The sequence below is a fragment of the Engystomops pustulosus genome, chromosome 7, assembly GCF_040894005.1.
Source record: "Engystomops pustulosus chromosome 7, aEngPut4.maternal, whole genome shotgun sequence".
Classification (NCBI taxonomy): domain Eukaryota; kingdom Metazoa; phylum Chordata; class Amphibia; order Anura; family Leptodactylidae; genus Engystomops; species Engystomops pustulosus.
Window position 1 is genome coordinate 69,920,987 of NC_092417.1, and position 26,303 is coordinate 69,947,289.

Below are 26,303 nucleotides of genomic sequence, written 5' to 3' on the forward strand. Positions count from 1 at the left end.
TAAGCTTTTTTTTCTTTGTGCACTCAATCTATCAGACGTGGCCGTATCCGAGGAAGCTATCTCGTTTCTAAGGGACAACATGGTTACATTTATGAGAAATTATCTTCACACAGGAACATTTCTTTTAATAACATCCAATTGAAGAAATGTTTATATTTGGCCGATTAATGAAACTGAATGTAAGTGCCCAGATGAGAATACCCCTTTAAGGGGTTAAAATAGCGTTAACACATATGTTTGTGAAACACGTGTGTTAACACTGTGTTAAGGCCGGTGATGCATGTGGCATTTATGTTGCGATATTGAAAACGCATGTGCTTGATGTAGGTTATTTGCATGCAGTTGTGTATCTTGGAATTTGTAAAAACACAGTGATTGTGTTCTCCATGCTGTTTGAGCATGTAATCACATGAGTTCCAAAACGCAGATCACAAACACATGCGTTTTCAAAAACCAATATGAAAAGCAAGGATGCAAACATGAAAAGAAAAAAATGCACCTAAAACAGCACGTGTGTCACCGGCGTAACACATGCATTTTGTAAACACAATAGGGCACATTTACTTACACGGTTCATTCACAATCCAGCGGCGCGTTCTCCGACGCTGATTCGGGCTCTGCCAGGATTCACTAAGGTCATGCGCCCGATGTCCACCAGGTGTCGCTGCTGCTCTGAAGTACGCCGGAGTTCACCTCCTCCGTTTCGGTGTATGTGAGTGCTATTCTAGCGACACAAATTCTTTTTTAAATTCCACGTTTTTTCCTAGTGGTATTTTCACAAAATGACACCAGCTAGCAGCTTGTGTCGTTTTGGCCACCCACTGCATCTATCAATAGGCCTAAACCAGCGTATGATAAATCTCCCCCAATATGAGCATATGGTAGAGTTATGCAACTTTATTCTTTTATTACTTTTCCACACAATGGTGGACAGTTTCACAGTTGATTAATGTATTTACCTTTCTTCCCAGCCACCATGGTGAATATTATTACACATATCCGAGAAGGGTGGACGTATGCACTGGTGCCCCTAGGAGCTGTTGTTGGATACTATCTTGATAGATGGAATGATTCCAGGATGAGTCTTTTCAAGAATAAAAGTAAACTTTTCCAGAGGTAAGGCCATCCTTGTTTTCTTTGGGGTCTGGCAATGTGCATAGTACTGGTATGCTGGAAGTGTTGTACCACAGAAAAATAATATCATACACATAAAATATAGTCTTTGTGTAATGAAAACTTCATCAAATTTCTGAGGCTTGACATTTCATATTGCAACACTACAGTAATATATATATCATATTCAATTAAAAACACTCTTGTAATGATTCATAGATTTTGTTACAGTTGTATGCAGTTTAGACAACCCTCTCGGAGGTGAACAGAGCAGACACACTTTACTTGCACACCTACATTGTAACATACTACAGACCCTATTCTTGATTTACTGTTTTTTTGTTTTCTTATTCCTTTTTTTTTTCTTCTCTCTGCAGGGAACTGAAACACAATGAAGAGGCATGGAAGTAAAACTAGGAGGCTGCTACAGCAATATTGTAATGATCAAAAGTCATGTTCTTCAAAGTTTAAAGCACACAATATAATAAATGGTATTTGGAGTAAAAGTATATCCTCAATATTACTTGGTGAAGATAGACAATGTTCACCTGGTTCTTGTCTAGGTCTCCTGCAATGTGCTGTTTTGATGCCACATGAGGGGGGCAACCTGGGCTCAAATAAAGAAAAAATGTTTATCATTCAATGTTTTTTGTTTGTTTGTTTTTTTTCTGGGTGGTCTAGAATCCACTCTTACCCTAATAAGAGCTTTTCTTAGTACTGACCTTCGCTCTACCTGGGCCTCAAGATTTGATAATACTTGGAGCTCCAATCTTGGCTCATAGTGTCATACCCCGATACGGTGGTGTTGCACACTGGGATGTTTGGAGTTAACATGTTTTTAACATGTAACATGACTTTGTTTTCTTTGAAGTCACTAAGATCTCTCATAAATTGGTATTTTTTCCAATTTTGTATAAATGTAAGTTAATAAATTATGTACATCGACTTTTGTAAAATCTTTTCTTTCAACTCAAACAAAGCTTGCTCCCACAATAGCCAACATAGAAACGGTGATCTTACAGTAGGAAATATTGTTATAGTAGTACCACAGTAGCCAATATAGTAACTGTGCCTCCATATTAACAAATAAAGAGGGTGTAAGAAAAAGTGTGGAATGGTGGAATACATAGCAAAATACACATTGGATTGAAAAAATTAAAAAATGTGTCATATATTTTTCAAAAATCTATCCAATGAAACCAAGCACCTCATCTGCCCATCCCTTAGGCGGGGGCAACTTAAAAACCTTAAAGGAAACCTACCATTTCAAATGGTAGGTTTAAGCTGTAAACACCGAGCACCAGCTCAGGGTGAGCTGGTGCCGGTGCTTAGTTTCGTTAAGCTTTTTAAACTTTATAGCAGAAGCCGCTTCGGCTTGCGGCATTTCCTATGTAGGCGCGCGCACGATCGTGCGCACGCAGCGCCGAAGCAGTTTATGCTATAAAGTTTAAAAAGTGTTAAAACCGCGATACCGCGGTTTTAACACTAACGAAACTAAGCACCGGCACCAGCTCACCCTGAGCTGGTGCTCGGTGTTTACAGCTTAAACCTACCATTTGAAACGGTAGGTTTCCTTTAAAGGGTATCTACTACTAGGATGAAGGATTGTATGCAAATGAACCTGAGGGGCTCCATTGGTATTAATGGAGCGTGGAGCCCCACAGACTCACTTCTATACAGTTTTTCATCCTGGTGGTAGATGTCCTTTAAATGGGAACCCCCATTTTTATCACAGTTTCAGATTCCCCAGGAAAAATTACATTGATTTAACCTAGAGCTTTTTCAATTTTGGTGACGGCTGGCACTCCCAACGCCAAAAGTCCAAATGTGTTGAAAAAGGGGTTATTTCGATAAATACACGAGATTCAAAATCTGAAAATAGACATATGCAATTCTTTTTCTAAGAGCCATGTTACCAAATTTAAGCACTTATAGAAAATCCCCATCTTCAGAAGGGAGGAAATTTAAAGTGTAACCGTCATTCTGAGCAAAAAAAAAAACTAAAATACATAATTCTGCTCTAGGTGTCCCTGGGAATCATTCCTCAAAGTATTTTGCCTCTCGGTCCTCATTTAGTACCTTTTTTTGGCCCATAACAACCAGGGTTTCCAGCTCTCAAAAAAAAACTACAATCGGCAAGATGGAGGACTACTCCCGAGCTGCACCAATTCCATGGAATACCGAACCCCCAAAGCTTCAAACGTGCTCTTAAAACCCATTTATTGAGGCAGGCCTATCACACTCGCTAACCGCATGCAACCTGTAACTCTCTTTATTAACCAATTCTAGGTACTTCTCATGTCTGTTTTCCAGAAAATGTCAGGTTCCTATTGTTTCATATGACGGTTTGTACTCAGTAATGTCTTGTTTTATTTGAATATGCTCCCCAGAATCTGTCACTTTCTAAAGATTCTTATAGTGTCCAGTCATACAAGAGAATAGAACACATATGTATTGCATTAGGAGGTGGCGGTATTGGGGGTTCTATGGCGATTATGTGAGCCTCACGGTTTTATAGTTCAGGTGCAGTACTGCCGACAACCAACACCCCGATTTATTTGTTGTGCCATAAGGATGTACATACATCCCCACAATTGTTGTGTGAATGCAGCTTAATTGTGAAGGCCCAGTTTTATCCTCTTAATGCGTTATTACCTTCACGTATATCATAATTCCATTAAAGGGAACCTACCACCACGATTCTACCTATAAAAGGTAGAACAGGTGGTAGGTGGATGTAAGGGTCGTGAGGATAGCTCTTTTTAGAGCTAATCCTCACGTCCCCGCTAACTTTTGGTAAACTTTATTGAACTAATATGGAAATTTAGTTATGCGGCTACTGGGGCGTACAGTAGCCGGGCACGAGGCTACACAGCGCGGCTACTACACGCCCCAGTAGCGACATTACTCCTCCTACCCTGTTGTGTGCGGCGCACAGCTCCTCGTAGCTGCGCGCCCTCATCCGTCATGATGGCGTTCTGCGCATGCGCAGGGTAGGAGGAGTAACGTCGCTACTGGGGCGTGGAGTAGCCGCACTGTGTAGCCTCCTGCCCAGCTACTCCACGCCCCAGTAGCCGCAAAACTAAATTTACATATTACTTCAATAAAGTTTACCAAAAGTTAGCGGGGACGTGAGGATTAACTCTAAAAAGAGCTATCCTCGCGTCCCTTACATCCACCTACCACCCGTTCTACCTTTATAGGTAGAATCGTGGTGGTAGGTTCCCTTTAAATATGTATGAAGAGGGTTGACAAGCGGTACCCTCTCCATACACGGTGAGCAGTGGTGGATTAAGTGTCCCATTGCCTTTTCACACAACTAGGGCCCCCTCCCCACCGCCCAAACCAACATGTGCCCAGATGTTAGGACTTTGAATACTACTCTATATCCTTAATCCTACAATGTTCATAAAAGTAATTTAATGATGAACTTCAAACCTGCCCTTATAACCCGTCTACTTAGGAAAGCCAATCACATGTATTAGATATGGACTTTTGCTGTGTGCCAAGGTTGATGCCACACATGGCATTTTTGCTCTGTTTGTAAGCATCTTAATAGATGAACAGATTCAAAGCTGCCAAATGCATGGTATGGTTTTTAAAACGCATGCTTAACCCCTTTCCGAGTTTAGGGCACTTCTATAAAGAAAAGAGGAGACTCAATAAGGAAGACACTTTAATATAACAGATTTTATTACACATTTTGTTAATAGAGTCAGTAATTGATTATTTTACATAGTAAAACAATTCCTGCTCTGCTACATGGAACTACAAGTCCCAGCATGACTTGTAGTTACATCCTGGACAGATCTCCAGAAAGCTAAATGCAATGATGTACAAGTGATTGCTTTAGAGAAATGTTTTCTCCCAATATGAGGGCTCCATAAGGTTTTTGGCCATTTTAAAACTCCATTGCAGTGATCCTTATTTTTCAATACCTCATTTCAATCCCCCACAAAGTAGATAACCCCATACAAGGGCCATTACACTCCTCCTGTTCAGCCATATGTAAGTTGAGGCAGGCCCCGCTGGTCAGATCTTCCCAACGTCCATGGACCTATTAGAACACTGAGCATCTTAAAAAAAGAAACTTTATAAGATATAAAATCACATAAACAGCATAAAGGAGAGTTCACTGTATAATGCAAACATCCACTATAAACAATCTGGCGGGACAGGAGGGGCGTAGAAATTTGCTGGACAAGCAGGTCTCTGGATGATGCTGTTCCGGGCGCTTGAACCACTTGCCCCTACAGGTCAGGCACCACACGGGTTGGCAGTAGAACTGCTGGCACTCTCCTTTGTTGGGCACGTAGCAGTACTTCACAAGCTTGATGTTGGCGTTAGTCTGCATACAGCCGATACAGGGCTCCAGTTCCCGGAATGAGTAGTTACAGGTATAACTTGTACGTACCTGATGACAAAGGGGATATGCAACACCCCTGCCAATATATGGGCAGAGGAGTAGCGAATAAGGCCCTCAACCTGTTAGAACCCATCTAGTGAGTCTGATCAACTCATAAAGAGGGAATGCAGTAAGTCTCAGGTAATCAGCAGCTGTAGATTCTGCCTGAACAGGCAAGGGTTAAATGGATGCGATTCTGTCTACCAATTGTATTGCACCATGTACACTGGAGTGTCATTGGAGAGTTAGCCACCTCCTGACCAGGATAACAAAACCCCTGAAAAGGGAGGGGCAAGTCCTCTTTTCCAGCCACCTCTGACCAGAGAGGTCAGTCAGTTCCAGAGATCTTAGCGCACATGCTCTTACCACAGGCCTCAGCTCTCACTATAGAGCACATCATGTCAGAGGAGAGAAACTGTCTGCGCACCATCAGCACTAACACTCAGCTAAACCCAGGATAAAAGCTGCACCTTCCACAACTGAACACAGCTCCATCCCAGCCTGCATCTGCTACCAGGCTGGTGACCCAATTCCTGAGGACCACTCCAGTAGTCTGTAATGTACCAATGGGGGGGTATTGGTGCTAATGTACCAATGGGGGGGTATTGGTGCTAATGTACCAATGGGGGGGGGTATTGGTGCTAATGTACCAATGGGGGGGGGTATTGGTGCTAATGTACCAATGGGGGGGGGTATTGGTGCTAATGTACCAATGGGGGGGGTATTGGTGCTAATGTACCAATGGGGGGGGGTATTGGTGCTAATGTACCAATGGGGGGGGGGTATTGGTGCTAATGTACCAATGGGGGGGGGTATTGGTGCTAATGTACCAATGGGGGGGGTATTGGTGCTAATGTACCAATGGGGGGGGTATTGGTGCTAATGTACCAATGGGGGGGGTATTGGTGCTAATGTACCAATGGGGGGGGGTATTGGTGCTAATGTACCAATGGGGGGGGTATTGGTGCTAATGTACCAATGGGGGGGGTATTGGTGCTAATGTACCAATGGGGGGGGTATTGGTGCTAATGTACCAATGGGGGGGGTATTGGTGCTAATGTACCAATGGGGGGGTATTGGTGCTAATGTACCAATGGGGGGGGTATTGGTGCTAATGTACCAATGGGGGGGTATTGGTGCTAATGTACCAATGGGGGGGGTATTGGTGCTAATGTACCAATGGGGGGGGTATTGGTGCTAATGTACCAATGGGGGGGTATTGGTGCTAATGTACCAATGGGGGGGTATTGGTGCTAATGTACCAATGGGGGGGGTATTGGTGCTAATGTACCAATGGGGGGGTATTGGTGCTAATGTACCAATGGGGGGGTATTGGTGCTAATGTACCAATGGGGGGGTATTGGTGCTAATGTACCAATGGGGGGGTATTGGTGCTAATGTACCAATGGGGGGGTATTGGTGCTAATGTACCAATGGGGGGTATTGGTGCTAATGTACCAATGGGGGGGTATTGGTGCTAATGTACCAATGGGGGGGTATTGGTGCTAATGTACCAATGGGGGGGTATTGGTGCTAATGTACCAATGGGGGGGTATTGGTGCTAATGTACCAATGGGGGGGTATTGGTGCTAATGTACCAATGGGGGGGTATTGGTGCTAATGTACCAATGGGGGGGTATTGGTGCTAATGTACCAATGGGGGGTATTGGTGCTAATGTACCAATGGGGGGGTATTGGTGCTAATGTACCAATGGGGGGGTATTGGTGCTAATGTACCAATGGGGGGGTATTGGTGCTAATGTACCAATGGGGGGGTATTGGTGCTAATGTACCAATGGGGGGGTATTGGTGCTAATGTACCAATGGGGGGGTATTGGTGCTAATGTACCAATGGGGGGGTATTGGTGCTAATGTACCAATGGGGGGGTATTGGTGCTAATGTACCAATGGGGGGGTATTGGTGCTAATGTACCAATGGGGGGGTATTGGTGCTAATGTACCAATGGGGGGGTATTGGTGCTAATGTACCAATGGGGGGGTATTGGTGCTAATGTACCAATGGGGGGGTATTGGTGCTAATGTACCAATGGGGGGGTATTGGTGCTAATGTACCAATGGGGGGGTATTGGTGCTAATGTACCAATGGGGGGGTATTGGTGCTAATGTACCAATGGGGGGGTATTGGTGCTAATGTACCAATGGGGGGGTATTGGTGCTAATGTACCAATGGGGGGGTATTGGTGCTAATGTACCAATGGGGGGGTATTGGTGCTAATGTACCAATGGGGGGGTATTGGTGCTAATGTACCAATGGGGGGGTATTGGTGCTAATGTACCAATGGGGGGGTATTGGTGCTAATGTACCAATGGGGGGGTATTGGTGCTAATGTACCAATGGGGGGGTATTGGTGCTAATGTACCAATGGGGGGGTATTGGTGCTAATGTACCAATGGGGGGGTATTGGTGCTAATGTACCAATGGGGGGGTATTGGTGCTAATGTACCAATGGGGGGGTATTGGTGCTAATGTACCAATGGGGGGGTATTGGTGCTAATGTACCAATGGGGGGGTATTGGTGCTAATGTACCAATGGGGGGGTATTGGTGCTAATGTACCAATGGGGGGGTATTGGTGCTAATGTACCAATGGGGGGGTATTGGTGCTAATGTACCAATGGGGGGGTATTGGTGCTAATGTACCAATGGGGGGGTATTGGTGCTAATGTACCAATGGGGGGGTATTGGTGCTAATGTACCAATGGGGGGGTATTGGTGCTAATGTACCAATGGGGGGGTATTGGTGCTAATGTACCAATGGGGGGGTATTGGTGCTAATGTACCAATGGGGGGGTATTGGTGCTAATGTACCAATGGGGGGGTATTGGTGCTAATGTACCAATGGGGGGGTATTGGTGCTAATGTACCAATGGGGGGGTATTGGTGCTAATGTACCAATGGGGGGGTATTGGTGCTAATGTACCAATGGGGGGGTATTGGTGCTAATGTACCAATGGGGGGGTATTGGTGCTAATGTACCAATGGGGGGGTATTGGTGCTAATGTACCAATGGGGGGGTATTGGTGCTAATGTACCAATGGGGGGGTATTGGTGCTAATGTACCAATGGGGGGGTATTGGTGCTAATGTACCAATGGGGGGGTATTGGTGCTAATGTACCAATGGGGGGGTATTGGTGCTAATGTACCAATGGGGGGGTATTGGTGCTAATGTACCAATGGGGGGGTATTGGTGCTAATGTACCAATGGGGGGGTATTGGTGCTAATGTACCAATGGGGGGGTATTGGTGCTAATGTACCAATGGGGGGGTATTGGTGCTAATGTACCAATGGGGGGGTATTGGTGCTAATGTACCAATGGGGGGGTATTGGTGCTAATGTACCAATGGGGGGGTATTGGTGCTAATGTACCAATGGGGGGGTATTGGTGCTAATGTACCAATGGGGGGGTATTGGTGCTAATGTACCAATGGGGGGGTATTGGTGCTAATGTACCAATGGGGGGGTATTGGTGCTAATGTACCAATGGGGGGGTATTGGTGCTAATGTACCAATGGGGGGGTATTGGTGCTAATGTACCAATGGGGGGGTATTGGTGCTAATGTACCAATGGGGGGGTATTGGTGCTAATGTACCAATGGGGGGGTATTGGTGCTAATGTACCAATGGGGGGGTATTGGTGCTAATGTACCAATGGGGGGGTATTGGTGCTAATGTACCAATGGGGGGGTATTGGTGCTAATGTACCAATGGGGGGGTATTGGTGCTAATGTACCAATGGGGGGGTATTGGTGCTAATGTACCAATGGGGGGGTATTGGTGCTAATGTACCAATGGGGGGGTATTGGTGCTAATGTACCAATGGGGGGGTATTGGTGCTAATGTACCAATGGGGGGGTATTGGTGCTAATGTACCAATGGGGGGGTATTGGTGCTAATGTACCAATGGGGGGGTATTGGTGCTAATGTACCAATGGGGGGGTATTGGTGCTAATGTACCAATGGGGGGGTATTGGTGCTAATGTACCAATGGGGGGGTATTGGTGCTAATGTACCAATGGGGGGGTATTGGTGCTAATGTACCAATGGGGGGGTATTGGTGCTAATGTACCAATGGGGGGGTATTGGTGCTAATGTACCAATGGGGGGGTATTGGTGCTAATGTACCAATGGGGGGGTATTGGTGCTAATGTACCAATGGGGGGGTATTGGTGCTAATGTACCAATGGGGGGGTATTGGTGCTAATGTACCAATGGGGGGGTATTGGTGCTAATGTACCAATGGGGGGGTATTGGTGCTAATGTACCAATGGGGGGGTATTGGTGCTAATGTACCAATGGGGGGGTATTGGTGCTAATGTACCAATGGGGGGGTATTGGTGCTAATGTACCAATGGGGGGGTATTGGTGCTAATGTACCAATGGGGGGGTATTGGTGCTAATGTACCAATGGGGGGGTATTGGTGCTAATGTACCAATGGGGGGGTATTGGTGCTAATGTACCAATGGGGGGGTATTGGTGCTAATGTACCAATGGGGGGGTATTGGTGCTAATGTACCAATGGGGGGGTATTGGTGCTAATGTACCAATGGGGGGGTATTGGTGCTAATGTACCAATGGGGGGGTATTGGTGCTAATGTACCAATGGGGGGGTATTGGTGCTAATGTACCAATGGGGGGGTATTGGTGCTAATGTACCAATGGGGGGGTATTGGTGCTAATGTACCAATGGGGGGGTATTGGTGCTAATGTACCAATGGGGGGGTATTGGTGCTAATGTACCAATGGGGGGGTATTGGTGCTAATGTACCAATGGGGGGGTATTGGTGCTAATGTACCAATGGGGGGGTATTGGTGCTAATGTACCAATGGGGGGGTATTGGTGCTAATGTACCAATGGGGGGGTATTGGTGCTAATGTACCAATGGGGGGGTATTGGTGCTAATGTACCAATGGGGGGGTATTGGTGCTAATGTACCAATGGGGGGGTATTGGTGCTAATGTACCAATGGGGGGGTATTGGTGCTAATGTACCAATGGGGGGGTATTGGTGCTAATGTACCAATGGGGGGGTATTGGTGCTAATGTACCAATGGGGGGGTATTGGTGCTAATGTACCAATGGGGGGGTATTGGTGCTAATGTACCAATGGGGGGGTATTGGTGCTAATGTACCAATGGGGGGGTATTGGTGCTAATGTACCAATGGGGGGGTATTGGTGCTAATGTACCAATGGGGGGGTATTGGTGCTAATGTACCAATGGGGGGGTATTGGTGCTAATGTACCAATGGGGGGGTATTGGTGCTAATGTACCAATGGGGGGGTATTGGTGCTAATGTACCAATGGGGGGGTATTGGTGCTAATGTACCAATGGGGGGGTATTGGTGCTAATGTACCAATGGGGGGGTATTGGTGCTAATGTACCAATGGGGGGGTATTGGTGCTAATGTACCAATGGGGGGGTATTGGTGCTAATGTACCAATGGGGGGGTATTGGTGCTAATGTACCAATGGGGGGGTATTGGTGCTAATGTACCAATGGGGGGGTATTGGTGCTAATGTACCAATGGGGGGGTATTGGTGCTAATGTACCAATGGGGGGGTATTGGTGCTAATGTACCAATGGGGGGGTATTGGTGCTAATGTACCAATGGGGGGGTATTGGTGCTAATGTACCAATGGGGGGGTATTGGTGCTAATGTACCAATGGGGGGGTATTGGTGCTAATGTACCAATGGGGGGGTATTGGTGCTAATGTACCAATGGGGGGGTATTGGTGCTAATGTACCAATGGGGGGGTATTGGTGCTAATGTACCAATGGGGGGGTATTGGTGCTAATGTACCAATGGGGGGGTATTGGTGCTAATGTACCAATGGGGGGGTATTGGTGCTAATGTACCAATGGGGGGGTATTGGTGCTAATGTACCAATGGGGGGGTATTGGTGCTAATGTACCAATGGGGGGGTATTGGTGCTAATGTACCAATGGGGGGGTATTGGTGCTAATGTACCAATGGGGGGGTATTGGTGCTAATGTACCAATGGGGGGGTATTGGTGCTAATGTACCAATGGGGGGGTATTGGTGCTAATGTACCAATGGGGGGGTATTGGTGCTAATGTACCAATGGGGGGGTATTGGTGCTAATGTACCAATGGGGGGGTATTGGTGCTAATGTACCAATGGGGGGGTATTGGTGCTAATGTACCAATGGGGGGGTATTGGTGCTAATGTACCAATGGGGGGGTATTGGTGCTAATGTACCAATGGGGGGGTATTGGTGCTAATGTACCAATGGGGGGGTATTGGTGCTAATGTACCAATGGGGGGGTATTGGTGCTAATGTACCAATGGGGGGGTATTGGTGCTAATGTACCAATGGGGGGGGTATTGGTGCTAATGTACCAATGGGGGGGGTATTGGTGCTAATGTACCAATGGGGGGGTATTGGTGCTAATGTACCAATGGGGGGGGTATTGGTGCTAATGTACCAATGGGGGGGGTATTGGTGCTAATGTACCAATGGGGGGGTATTGGTGCTAATGTACCAATGGGGGGGTATTGGTGCTAATGTACCAATGGGGGGGGTATTGGTGCTAATGTACCAATGGGGGGGGTATTGGTGCTAATGTACCAATGGGGGGGGTATTGGTGCTAATGTACCAATGGGGGGGGTATTGGTGCTAATGTACCAATGGGGGGGGGTATTGGTGCTAATGTACCAATGGGGGGGGGTATTGGTGCTAATGTACCAATGGGGGGGGTATTGGTGCTAATGTACCAATGGGGGGGGGGATTGGTGCTAATGTACCAATGGGGGGGTATTGGTGCTAATGTACCAATGGGGGGGTATTGGTGCTAATGTACCAATGGGGGGGTATTGGTGCTAATGTACCAATGGGGGGGTATTGGTGCTAATGTACCAATGGGGGGGTATTGGTGCTAATGTACCAATGGGGGGGTATTGGTGCTAATGTACCAATGGGGGGGTATTGGTGCTAATGTACCAATGGGGGGGGTATTGGTGCTAATGTACCAATGGGGGGGGGTATTGGTGCTAATGTACCAATGGGGGGGGGTATTGGTGCCAATGTACCAATGGGGGGTATTGGTGCCAATGTACCAATGGGGGGTATTGGTGCCAATGTACCAATGGGGGGGGGGGGAGCAACATCATGTGTGTGTGGGGGGGGGGGGTGAGTACCGAGAAGTTCAGATATGTAGGGATAAACACTTACCGACGGCACAGCTGCACGAAATGCATTAAGAACCCCGCATGGTGCGCACTCACCCCAATAACGCAGCCGTGGCCCGCGTACATGATAGTGGATGAAGCCACGTTCTCGCTCACTAACCCGCCGGACAGCAGCTTCTGCTCGGTTATCCCGGCCGAGTGGATCTCATTGGCGGGAAACATGAAGCACACGGCGAACACCACGTGTAAACGTCCCGCCAAACTCTCCAGTGCTGTGAGACGGCGGGAACATGTGCACACTTCCGGCCATGAAGGCGGCCGGGCATCGTGGGAGTTTTTATGTTGACATGGCAACCAATCACAGAACCGCTTTAATTTCTTTTGGAAATGAAAACTGGTCTGTGATTGGTTCTTATAGACAACAAGGATAGTTTTTTTTTTTAATGACAGAATGTATAAACTGTACTGTATGTATCCATGTATAAAGAAAAAGACTGCAGATCATCACTGAGTTCAGTCTTTAATAACAGAATTGTTTTAAATAAAGGAGCCTAATCTGCTCCAAGTCTATTATAATATGGTCAGACCACTTGGACTGGTCAGTGTGAACATGATCTCTTGATGGTGCTCTGGCAATACTTGCATACTTGAAAAAATGCATCTTATTTGCATGTTGGCTTTTTTAATGGGTTTTTGGTTAAAGTGTCTTAATTTGGCATTTTTGTCTGTGTTTTTTGGAGAGGCGTTTTTATTTCGGTCGTCAAAGCAGTTGAAAACGCATGTGTTTGTGGTCTCCGTTTTGAAACGCATGCGATTACATGCACAAAGCATAGAAAAAAAGATCACTGGTCTTTTACAAAGTCCAAGAGACACAGCTGAATGCAATTAATAAACATCAAGCAATGCATTTGAACATTTGAAAAACCGCATAAGGCTGGCGCCACACGTAGCGCTTTGTCTGCGCTCGCAAACGAAGACAAAGTCGCGCCCATCGGAGCGGGCCTCGGCCCGATCGCATCGGCGTTTCCATGGAAACGCCTACCCTCGGGAACGAGCCGCCGGTGTTTTGCTTTAATTTAACGCGAAACACCGGCGGCTCGTTCCCGATCGCAGGCGTTTCCCTGGAAACGCATGTGCGTTCGGGCCGAGGACCTCCCCCTGTGCGCTAGCGTCGCGTTTTGACGGACGCCTAGCGGTACGCGTGACCGCGGCCTAAGGGTCAAGTCACACGTGGCGTTTTTAGATTGTTTTTAGGTAGTGCGTTTTCAGATCGTTAAAACACGCATTGGGTTTTTTTTAAATGCATGTGTTTTTTTGAAAACGCAGCCGTTTTTGTTCGGAAAACCAAACCAAATTCGGAAAACCAGACAAAAACAGATGCGTTTTCAAAAAACGGATGCCTTTTTTAACGATTTAACTAAAACCAACTAAAAATTTAACTTAAAAAGGCCGTTTTTGGGCCGTTTTTAAGCAGTCCGTTAAAATCTGCATGCGTTTTTTTTTTTACTGCATCCATTGATCACCTTTCCTCAGCTGTTGTATATGCGTTTCAAACGCAATGAAAACGCGGGTCAAAACACAACGTATGAACGCGCCCTTACAATGAGCCGTGGCTCATTGTAATGAATGATATGCAAAAACACCATATACTGCAATACAGTAGCATTGCAGTATATGGTAGGAACAATCGAACCATCTAGGGTTAATGTACCCTAGAGCAGTGTTCCCCAACCACCGGTCCATGGCCCAAGACCGGGCCATGGAACACCTGGTTCCAGGCCGCGCTGGACCTCTGTAAAAACAAACAAAAGAAAATATACTCACCTTCCCCGTTCCCCTGCAGCAGTCTTCTCTCCCATTACTTAATTTCCATGTAAATGCACTGTTCTATTGACGGTGAGCGAAGAGAAGACTGCTGCAGGGGAACAGGGAAGGTGAGTATTTTTTTTGTTTTTAGTTCAGCTGGGATAGTAGAAGGTGGGGGGGGGGCTTCTTCAGGAAATTGGACAATATAAGCTAGGCACACAGGGAGTTATGTGGGGCATGCAAACTTACATTTTTGGCTATGAAACAGAAACCAGACTGTATCCCCCCACCTACTGGTCCCTGGAGAAAATATATGTTTACAGCCGGTCCCTGGGCAAAAAAAGGTTGGGGACCACTGCCCTAGAGGGTCTAAAAAATAGTGAAAAACAAAAAGAAAAAAAAAAAATGTAGAAAATTAATAAAATATTCAAAATTCAAATCACGCCCTTTTCCCTAGAACTGATCTAAAATATAATAAACAGTAAAAAAAATCACAGACACATTAGGTATCGCCGCGTCCCAAAATGCCCAATCTATCAAAATATATAACGGTTATGACCGGCGGTGACCTCCGAAACGGGAAATGTCGCCAAATGTCTGAAATGCGACTTTTACACCTTTTAACATGACATAAAAAAATGTAATGAAAAGTGATCAAAATGTTGCACAGTCCTCAAAATGGTAGCAATGAAAACGTCGGCTCATTTCTCAAAAAATGACACCTCCCCCAGCTCCGTAAACCAAAATTAAACATTCGTTTAATTTTTGAAAATGTATTAAAACGCAATAAAACCTGTATAAATTTGGTATCACCGCGATCGTACCAAACCAAAGAATACAGTAGAGGTGTTATTTGGAGCGCAGAGTGAAAGTCGTAAAAACTGAGCCCACAAGAACATGACGCACATGCATATTTTTTTTTCAATTTTTCTGCATTTTTTTTGTTAATAAATAACATCACAGGCAAGTAAAGTTTGTTCCGCACAAAATAAGCCCTCACACAGCTCTGTACACGGAAAAATTAAAAAGTTGTGGATTTTTGAAGGTAGAGAACGAGAAATGAGCAAAAAAATCCTGCGTCCTTAAGGGGTTAAAATAGCGTTAACACATATGTTTGTGAAACACGTGTGTTAACACTGTGTTAAGGCCGGTGATGCATGTGGCATTTATGTTGCGATATTGAAAATGCATGTGCTTGATTTGCATGCAGTTGTGTATCTTGGAATTTGTAAAAACACAGTGATTGTGTTCTCCATGCTGTTTGAGCATGTAATCACATGAGTTCCAAAACGCAGATCTCAAACACATGCGTTTTCAAAAACCAATATGAAAAGCAAGGATGCAAACATGAAAAGAAAAAAATGCACCTAAAACAGCACGTGTGTCACCGGCGTAACACATGCATTTTGTAAACACAATAGGGCACATTTACTTACACGGTCCATTCACAATCCAGCGGCGCGTTCTCCGACGCTGATTTGGGCTCTGCCAGGATTCACTAAGGTCATGCGCCCGATGTCCACCAGGTGTCGCTGCTGCTCTGAAGTACGCCGGAGTTCACCTCCTCCGTTTCGGTGTATGTGAGTGCTATTCTAGCGACACAAATTCTTTTTTAAATTCCACGTTTTTTCCTAGTGGTATTTTCACAAAATGACACCAGCTAGCAGCTTGTGTCGTTTTGGCCACCCACTGCATCTATCAATAGGCCTAAACCAGCGTATGATAAATCTCCCCCAATATGAGCATATGGTAGAGTTATGCAACTTTATTCTTTTATTACTTTTCCACACAATGGTGGACAGTTTCACAGTTGATTAATGTATTTACCTTTCTTCCATGCCACCATGGTGAATATTATTACACATATCCGAGAAAGGTGGACGTATGCACTGGTGCCCCTAGGAGCTGTTGTTGGATACTATCTTGATAGATGGAATGATTCCAGGATGAGTCTTTTCAAGAATAAAAGTAAACTTTTCCAGAGGTAAGGCCATCCTTGTTTTCTTTGGGGTCTGGCAATGTGCATAGTACTGGTATGCTGGAAGTGTTGTACCACAGAAAAATAATATCATACACATAAAATATAGTCTTTGTGTAATGAAAACTTCATCAAATTTCTGAGGCTTGACATTTCATATTGCAACACTACAGTAATATATATATATCATATTCAATTAAAAACACTCTTGTAATGATTCATAGATTTTATTACAGTTGTATGCAGTTTAGACAACCCTCTCGGAGGTGAACAGAGCAGACACACTTTACTTGCACACCTACATTGTAACATACTACAGACCCTATTCTTGATTTACTGTTTTTTTGTTTTCTTATTCCTTTTTTTTTTCTTCTCTCTGCAGGGAACTGAAACACAATGAAGAGGCATGGAAGTAAAACTAGGAGGCTGCTACAGCAATGTTGTAATGATCAAAAGTCATGTTCTTCAAAGTTTAAAGCACACAATATAATAAATGGTATTTGGAGTAAAAGTATATCCTCAATATTACTTGGTGAAGATAGACAATGTTCACCTGGTTCTTGTCTAGGTCTCCTGCAATGTGCTGTTTTGATGCCACATGAGGGGGGCAACCTGGGCTCAAATAAAGAAAAAATGTTTATCATTCAATGTTTTTTGTTTGTTTGTTTTTTTTCTGGGTGGTCTAGAATCCACTCTTACCCTAATAAGAGCTTTTCTTAGTACTGACCTTCGCTCTACCTGGGCCTCAAGATTTGATAATACTTGGAGCTCCAGTCTTGGCTCATAGTGTCATACCCTGATACGGTGGTGTTGCACACTGGGATGTTTGGAGTTAACATGTTTTTAACATGTAACATGACTTTGTTTTCTTTGAAGTCACTAAGTTCTCTCATAAATTGGTATTTTTTCCAATTTTGTATAAATGTAAGTTAATAAATTATGTACATCGACTTTTGTAAAATCTTTTCTTTCAACTCAAACAAAGCTTGCTCCCACAATAGCCAACATAGAAACGGTGATCTTACAGTAGGAAATATTGTTATAGTAGTACCACAGTAGCCAATATAGTAACTGTGCCTCCATATTAACAAATAAAGAGGGTGTAAGAGAAAGTGTGGAATGGTGGAATACATAGCAAAATACACATTGGATTGAAAAAATTAAAAAATGTGTCATATTTTTCAAAAATCTATCCAATGAAACCAAGCACCTCATCTGCCCATCCCTTAGGCGGGGGCAACTTAGAAACCTTAAAGGAAACCTACCATTTCAAATGGTAGGTTTAAGCTGTAAACGGTGAGCTGGTGCCGGTGCTTAGTTTCGTTAGTGTTAAAACCGCGGTATCGCGGTTTTAACACTTTTTAAACTTTATAGCAGAAGCCGCTTCGGCGCTGCGCGCAACGCCTGCGGCATTTCCTATGTAGGCGCGCGCACGATCGTGCGCACGCAGCGCTGAAGCAGTTTATGCTTTAAAGTTTAAAAAGTGTTAAAACCGCGATACCGCGGTTTTAACACTAACGAAACTAAGCACCGGCACCAGCTCACCCTGAGCTGGTGCTCGGTGTTTACAGCTTAAACCTACCATTTGAAATGGTAGGTTTCCTTTAAAGGGTATCTACTACTAGGATGAAGGATTGTATGCAAATGAACCTGAGGGGCTCCAGGTTCCATAGGTATTAATGGAGCGTGGAGCCCCACAGACTCATTTCTATACAGTTTTTCATCCTGGTGGTAGATGTCCTTTAAATGGGAACCCCCATTTTTATCACAGTTTCAGATTCCCCAGGAAAAATTACATTGATTTAACCTAGAGCTTTTTCAATTTTGGTGACGGCTGGCACTCCCAACGCCAAAAGTCCAAATGTGTTGAAAAAGGGGTTATTTCGATAAATACACGAGATTCAAAATCTGAAAATAGACATATGCAATTCTTTTTCTAAGAGCCATGTTACCAAATTTAAGCACTTATAGAAAATCCCCATCTTCAGAAGGGAGGAAATTTAAAGTGTAACCGTCATTCTGAGCAAAAAAAAAAAACTAAAATACATAATTCTGCTCTAGGTGTCCCTGGGAATCATTCCTCAAAGTATTTTGCCTCTCGGTCCTCATTTAGTACCTTTTTTTGGCCCATAACAACCAGGGTTTCCAGCTCTAAAAAAAAAACTACAATCGGCAAGATGGAGGACTTCTCCCGAGCTGCACCAATTCCATGGAATACCGAACCCCCAAAGCTTCAAACGTGCTCTTAAAACCCATTTATTGAGGCAGGCCTATCACACTCGCTAACCGCATGCAACCTGTAACTCTCTTTATTAACCAATTCTAGGTACTTCTCATGTCTGTTTTCCAGAAAATGTCAGGTTCCTATTGTTTCATATGACGGTTTGTACTCAGTAATGTCTTGTTTTATTTGAATATGCTCCCCAGAATCTGTCACTTTCTAAAGATTATTATAGTGTCCAGTCATACAAGAGAATAGAACACATATGTATTGCATTAGGAGGTGGCGGTATTGGGGGTTCTATGGCGATTATGTGAGCCTCACGGTTTTATAGTTCAGGTGCAGTACTGCCGACAACCAACACCCCGATTTATTTGTTGTGCCATAAGGATGTACATACATCCCCACAATTGTTGTGTGAATGCAGCTTAATTGTGAAGGCCCAGTTTTATCCTCTTAATGCGTTATTACCTTCACGTATATCATAATTCCATTAAAGGGAACCTACCACCACGATTCTACCTATAAAAGGTAGAACAGGTGGTAGGTGGATGTAAGGGTCGTGAGGATAGCTCTTTTTAGAGCTAATCCTCACATCCCCGCTAACTTTTGGTAAACTTTATTGAACTAATATGGAAATTTAGTTATGCGGCTACTGGGGCGTACAGTAGCCGGGCACGAGGCTACACAGCGCGGCTACTCCACCTACCCTGTTGTGTAGCCGGGCACGAGGCTACACAGCGCGGCTACTCCTCCTACCCTGTTGTGTGCGGCGCACAGCTCCTCGTAGCTGCGCGCCCTGATCCGTAGCCGGCTTGTCCAACAGGGTAGGAGGAGTAACGTCGCTACTGGGGCGTGGAGTAGCCGCACAACTACATTTACATATTAGTTCAATAAAGTTTACCAAAAGTTAGCGGGGACGTGAGGATTAACTCTAAAAAGAGCTATCCTCGCGTCCCTTACATCCACCTACCACCCGTTCTACCTTTATAGGTAGAATCGTGGTGGTAGGTTCCCTTTAAATATGTATGAAGAGGGTTGACAAGCGGTACCCTCTCCATACACGGTGAGCAGTGGTGGATTAAGTGTCCCATTGCCTTTTCACACAACTAGGGCCCCCTCCCCACCGCCCAAACCAACATGTGCCCAGATGTTAGGACTTTGAATACTACTCTATATCCTTAATCCTACAATGTTCATAAAAGTAATTTAATGATGAACTTCAAACCTGCCCTTATAACCCATCTACTTAGGAAAGCCAATCACATGTATTAGATATGGACTTTTGCTGTGTGCCAAGGTTGATGCCACACATGGCATTTTTGCTCCGTTTGTAAGCATCTTAATAGATGAACAGATTCAAAGCTGCCAAATGCATGGTATGGTTTTTAAAACGCATGCTTAACCCCTTTCCGATTTTAGGGCACTTCTATAAAGAAAAGAGGAGACTCAATAAGGAAGACACTTTAATATAACAGATTTTATTACACATTTTGTTAATAGAGTCAGTAATTGATTATTTTACATAGTAAAACAGTTGATCACTTGTCACTTCATGTATAATCTAATGAAAAATTCCTGCTCTGCTACATGGAACTACAAGTCCCAGCATGACTTGTAGTTACATCCTGGACAGATCTCCAGAAAGCTAAATGCAATGATGTACAAGTGATTGCTTTAGAGAAATGTTTTCTCCCAATATGAGGGCTCCATAAGGTTTTTGGCCATTTTAAAACTCCATTGCAGTGATCCTTATTTTTCAATACCTCATTTCAATCCCCCACAAAGTAGATAACCCCATACAAGGGCCATTACACTCCTCCTGTTCAGCCATATGTAAGTTGAGGCAGGCCCCGCTTGTCAGATCTTCCCAACGTCCATGGACCTATTAGAACACTGAGCATCTTAAAAAAAGAAACTTTATAAGATATAAAATCACATAAACAGCATAAAGGAGAGTTCACTGTATAATGCAAACATCCACTATAAACAATCTGGCGGGACAGGAGGGGCGTAGAAATTTGCTGGACAAGCAGGTCTCTGGATGATGCTGTTCCTGGCGCTTGAACCACTTGCCCCTACAGGTCAGGCACCACACGGGTTGGCAGTAGAACTGCTGGCACTCTCCTTTGTTGGGCACGTAGCAGTACTTCACAAGCTTGATGTTGGCGTTAGTCTGCATACAGCCGATACAGGGCTCCAGTTCCCGGAATGAGTAGTTACAGGTATAACTTGTACGTACCTGATGACAAAGGGGATATGCAACACCCCTGCCAATATATGGGCAGAGGAGTAGCGAATAAGGCCCTCAACCTGTTAGAACCCATCTAGTGAGTCTGATCAACTCATAAAGAGGGAATGCAGTAAGTCTCAGGTAATCAGCAGCTGTAGATTCTGCCTGAACAGGCAAGGGTTAAATGGATGCGATTCTGTCTACCAATTGTATTGCACCATGTACACTGGAGTGTCATTGGAGAGTTAGCCACCCCCTGACCAGGATAACAAAACCCCTGAAAAGGGAGGGGCAAGTCCTCTTTTCCAGCCACCTCTGACCAGAGAGGTCAGTCAGTTCCAGAGATCTTAGCGCACATGCTCTTACCACAGGCCTCAGCTCTCACTATAGAGCACATCATGTCAGAGGAGAGAAACTGTCTGCGCACCATCAGCACTAACACTCAGCTAAACCCAGGATAAAAGCTGCACCTTCCACAACTGAACACAGCTCCATCCCAGCCTGCATCTGCTACCAGGCTGGTGACCCAATTCCTGAGGACCACTCCAGTAGTCGCTAATGTACCAATGGGGGGGGGGGGGGGGGGGGGGGGGGGTATTGGTGCTAATGTACCAATGGGGGGGGGGTATTGGTGCTAATGTACCAATGGGGGGGGGGGGGTATTGGTGCTAATGTACCAATGGGGGGGGGGGGTATTGGTGCTAATGTACCAATGGGGGGGGGGGGGTATTGGTGCTAATGTACCAATGGGGGGGGGGGGGTATTGGTGCTAATGTACCAATGGGGGGGGGGGGTATTGGTGCTAATGTACCAATGGGGGGGGGGGGGTATTGGTGCTAATGTACCAATGGGGGGGGGGGGGGGGGTATTGGTGCTAATGTACCAATGGGGGGGGGGGGGGGGTATTGGTGCTAATGTACCAATGGGGGGGGGGGGTATTGGTGCTAATGTACCAATGGGGGGGGGGGGATTGGTGCTAATGTACCAATGGGGGGGGGGGGTTGGTGCTAATGTACCAATGGGGGGGGGGGGTTGGTGCTAATGTACCAATGGGGGGGTATTGGTGCTAATGTACCAATGGGGGGGGGGGTATTGGTGCTAATGTACCAATGGGGGGGGGGGTATTGGTGCTAATGTACCAATGGGGGGGGGGGTATTGGTGCTAATGTACCAATGGGGGGGGGGTATTGGTGCTAATGTACCAATGGGGGGGGGGGTATTGGTGCTAATGTACCAATGGGGGGGGGGGTATTGGTGCTAATGTACCAATGGGGGGGGGGGTATTGGTGCTAATGTACCAATGGGGGGGGGGGTATTGGTGCTAATGTACCAATGGGGGGGGGGGTATTGGTGCTAATGTACCAATGGGGGGGGGGGTATTGGTGCTAATGTACCAATGGGGGGGGGGGTATTGGTGCTAATGTACCAATGGGGGGGGGGGTATTGGTGCTAATGTACCAATGGGGGGGGGGGTATTGGTGCTAATGTACCAATGGGGGGGGGGGTATTGGTGCTAATGTACCAATGGGGGGGGGGGGTATTGGTGCTAATGTACCAATGGGGGGGGGGGGTATTGGTGCTAATGTACCAATGGGGGGGGGGTATTGGTGCTAATGTACCAATGGGGGGGGGGGTATTGGTGCTAATGTACCAATGGGGGGGGGGTATTGGTGCTAATGTACCAATGGGGGGGTATTGGTGCTAATGTACCAATGGGGGGGTATTGGTGCTAATGTACCAATGGGGGGGTATTGGTGCTAATGTACCAATGGGGGGGTATTGGTGCTAATGTACCAATGGGGGGGTATTGGTGCTAATGTACCAATGGGGGGGTATTGGTGCTAATGTACCAATGGGGGGGTATTGGTGCTAATGTACCAATGGGGGGGTATTGGTGCTAATGTACCAATGGGGGGGTATTGGTGCTAATGTACCAATGGGGGGGTATTGGTGCTAATGTACCAATGGGGGGGTATTGGTGCTAATGTACCAATGGGGGGGTATTGGTGCTAATGTACCAATGGGGGGGTATTGGTGCTAATGTACCAATGGGGGGGTATTGGTGCTAATGTACCAATGGGGGGGTATTGGTGCTAATGTACCAATGGGGGGGTATTGGTGCTAATGTACCAATGGGGGGGTATTGGTGCTAATGTACCAATGGGGGGGTATTGGTGCTAATGTACCAATGGGGGGGTATTGGTGCTAATGTACCAATGGGGGGGTATTGGTGCTAATGTACCAATGGGGGGGTATTGGTGCTAATGTACCAATGGGGGGGTATTGGTGCTAATGTACCAATGGGGGGGTATTGGTGCTAATGTACCAATGGGGGGGTATTGGTGCTAATGTACCAATGGGGGGGTATTGGTGCTAATGTACCAATGGGGGGGTATTGGTGCTAATGTACCAATGGGGGGGTATTGGTGCTAATGTACCAATGGGGGGGTATTGGTGCTAATGTACCAATGGGGGGGTATTGGTGCTAATGTACCAATGGGGGGGTATTGGTGCTAATGTACCAATGGGGGGGTATTGGTGCTAATGTACCAATGGGGGGGTATTGGTGCTAATGTACCAATGGGGGGGTATTGGTGCTAATGTACCAATGGGGGGGTATTGGTGCTAATGTACCAATGGGGGGGTATTGGTGCTAATGTACCAATGGGGGGGTATTGGTGCTAATGTACCAATGGGGGGGTATTGGTGCTAATGTACCAATGGGGGGGTATTGGTGCTAATGTACCAATGGGGGGGTATTGGTGCTAATGTACCAATGGGGGGGTATTGGTGCTAATGTACCAATGGGGGGGTATTGGTGCTAATGTACCAATGGGGGGGTATTGGTGCTAATGTACCAATGGGGGGGTATTGGTGCTAATGTACCAATGGGGGGGTATTGGTGCTAATGTACCAATGGGGGGGTATTGGTGCTAATGTACCAATGGGGGGGTATTGGTGCTAATGTACCAATGGGGGGGTATTGGTGCTAATGTACCAATGGGGGGGTATTGGTGCTAATGTACCAATGGGGGGGTATTGGTGCTAATGTACCAATGGGGGGGTATTGGTGCTAATGTACCAATGGGGGGGTATTGGTGCTAATGTACCAATGGGGGGGTATTGGTGCTAATGTACCAATGGGGGGGTATTGGTGCTAATGTACCAATGGGGGGGTATTGGTGCTAATGTACCAATGGGGGGGTATTGGTGCTAATGTACCAATGGGGGGGTATTGGTGCTAATGTACCAATGGGGGGGTATTGGTGCTAATGTACCAATGGGGGGGTATTGGTGCTAATGTACCAATGGGGGGGTATTGGTGCTAATGTACCAATGGGGGGGTATTGGTGCTAATGTACCAATGGGGGGGTATTGGTGCTAATGTACCAATGGGGGGGTATTGGTGCTAATGTACCAATGGGGGGGTATTGGTGCTAATGTACCAATGGGGGGGTATTGGTGCTAATGTACCAATGGGGGGGTATTGGTGCTAATGTACCAATGGGGGGGTATTGGTGCTAATGTACCAATGGGGGGGTATTGGTGCTAATGTACCAATGGGGGGGTATTGGTGCTAATGTACCAATGGGGGGGTATTGGTGCTAATGTACCAATGGGGGGGTATTGGTGCTAATGTACCAATGGGGGGGTATTGGTGCTAATGTACCAATGGGGGGGTATTGGTGCTAATGTACCAATGGGGGGGTATTGGTGCTAATGTACCAATGGGGGGGTATTGGTGCTAATGTACCAATGGGGGGGTATTGGTGCTAATGTACCAATGGGGGGGTATTGGTGCTAATGTACCAATGGGGGGGTATTGGTGCTAATGTACCAATGGGGGGGTATTGGTGCTAATGTACCAATGGGGGGGTATTGGTGCTAATGTACCAATGGGGGGGTATTGGTGCTAATGTACCAATGGGGGGGTATTGGTGCTAATGTACCAATGGGGGGGTATTGGTGCTAATGTACCAATGGGGGGGTATTGGTGCTAATGTACCAATGGGGGGGTATTGGTGCTAATGTACCAATGGGGGGGTATTGGTGCTAATGTACCAATGGGGGGGTATTGGTGCTAATGTACCAATGGGGGGGTATTGGTGCTAATGTACCAATGGGGGGGTATTGGTGCTAATGTACCAATGGGGGGGTATTGGTGCTAATGTACCAATGGGGGGGGGGGATTGGTGCTAATGTACCAATGGGGGGGGATTGGTGCTAATGTACCAGTGGGGGGGGGGGGGTTGGTGCTAATGTACCAATGGGGGGGTATTGGTGCTAATGTACCAGTGGGGGGGGGGGAATTGGTGCTAATGTACCAATGGGGGGGGGGAGGTATTGGTGCTAATGTACCAATGGGGGGGGGGATTGGTGCTAATGTACCAATGGGGGGGGGGATTGGTGCTAATGTACCAATGGGGGGGTATTGGTGCTAATGTACCAATGGGGGGGGGATTGGTGCTAATGTACCAATGGGGGGGGGGATTGGTGCTAATGTACCAATGGGGGGGATTGGTGCTAATGTACCAATGGGGGGGGGGAGCAACATCATGTGTGTGTGTGTGGGGGGGGGTGAGTACCGAGAAGTTCAGATATGTAGGGATAAACACTTACCGACGGCACAGCTGCACGAAGTGCATTAAGAACCCCGCATGGTGCGCACTCACCCCAATAACGCAGCCGTGGCCCGCGTACATGATAGTGGATGAAGCCACGTTCTCGCTCACTAACCCGCCGGACAGCAGCTTCTGCTCGGTTATCCCGGCCGAGTGGATCTCATTGGCGGGAAACATGAAGCACACGGCGAACACCACGTGTAAACGTCCCGCCAAACTCTCCATTGCTGTGAGACGGCGGGAACATGTGCACACTTCCGGCCATGAAGGCGGCCGGGCATCGTGGGAGTTTTTATGTTGACATGGCAACCAATCACAGAACCGCTTTAATTTCTTTTGGGAATGAAAACTGGTCTGTGATTGGTTCTTATAGACAACAAGGATAGTTTTTTTTTTTAATGACAGAATGTATAAACTGTACTGTATGTATCCATGTATAAAGAAAAAGACTGCAGATCATCACTGAGTTCAGTCTTTAATAACAGAATTGTTTTAAATAAAGGAGCCTAATCTGCTCCAAGTCTATTATAATATGGTCAGACCACTTGGACTGGTCAGTGTGAACATGATCTCTTGATGGTGCTCTGGCAATACTTGCATACTTGAAAAAATGCATCTTATTTGCATGTTGGCTTTTTTAATGGGTTTTTGGTTAAAGTGTCTTAATTTGGCATTTTTGTCTGTGTTTTTTGGAGAGGCGTTTTTATTTCGGTCGTCAAAGCAGTTGAAAACGCATGTGTTTGTGGTCT

At 45.9% G+C, this 26,303-nt stretch overlaps 3 protein-coding genes across 5 annotated transcripts; 2 read left to right on the forward strand and 1 right to left on the reverse strand.

The window, feature by feature from the left end:
• Positions 1 to 692: 692 nt before the first annotated feature.
• LOC140068813 (NADH dehydrogenase [ubiquinone] 1 beta subcomplex subunit 1-like) lies at positions 693 to 1,756 on the forward strand. The gene is made up of 2 exons (XM_072114197.1): positions 693 to 1,116; positions 1,491 to 1,756. Exons 1-2 carry the CDS (start codon positions 950 to 952, stop codon positions 1,522 to 1,524), a joined length of 201 nt encoding a protein of 66 aa, XP_071970298.1. The 5' UTR covers positions 693 to 949; the 3' UTR covers positions 1,525 to 1,756.
• A 12,888-nt stretch (positions 1,757 to 14,644) lies between these two features.
• Positions 14,645 to 17,126, forward strand: LOC140070211 (NADH dehydrogenase [ubiquinone] 1 beta subcomplex subunit 1-like). Its single transcript, XM_072116561.1, has 2 exons — positions 14,645 to 16,484; positions 16,861 to 17,126. The coding sequence occupies exons 1-2, from the start codon at positions 16,318 to 16,320 to the stop codon at positions 16,892 to 16,894; spliced, it is 201 nt and encodes a 66-aa protein (XP_071972662.1). The 5' UTR covers positions 14,645 to 16,317; the 3' UTR covers positions 16,895 to 17,126.
• A 3,038-nt stretch (positions 17,127 to 20,164) lies between these two features.
• On the reverse strand, positions 20,165 to 25,875 carry LOC140070212 (E3 ubiquitin-protein ligase TM129-like). 3 transcript variants are annotated; one of them, XR_011848885.1, is made up of 2 exons: positions 25,606 to 25,875; positions 20,165 to 20,969 (listed from the first exon to the last, which is right to left on the reverse strand). XR_011848885.1 is itself a non-coding variant. In XM_072116562.1 (2 exons), the coding sequence occupies exons 1-2, from the start codon at positions 25,777 to 25,779 to the stop codon at positions 20,660 to 20,662; spliced, it is 456 nt and encodes a 151-aa protein (XP_071972663.1). In that variant the 5' UTR covers positions 25,780 to 25,842; the 3' UTR covers positions 20,165 to 20,659. The 3 variants fall into 3 exon arrangements, 1 of the variants encoding a protein (XP_071972663.1); XR_011848886.1 differs by having other exon boundaries at positions 25,553 to 25,875; XM_072116562.1 differs by having other exon boundaries at positions 20,165 to 20,941; positions 25,606 to 25,842.
• Positions 25,876 to 26,303: the final 428 nt, after the last annotated feature.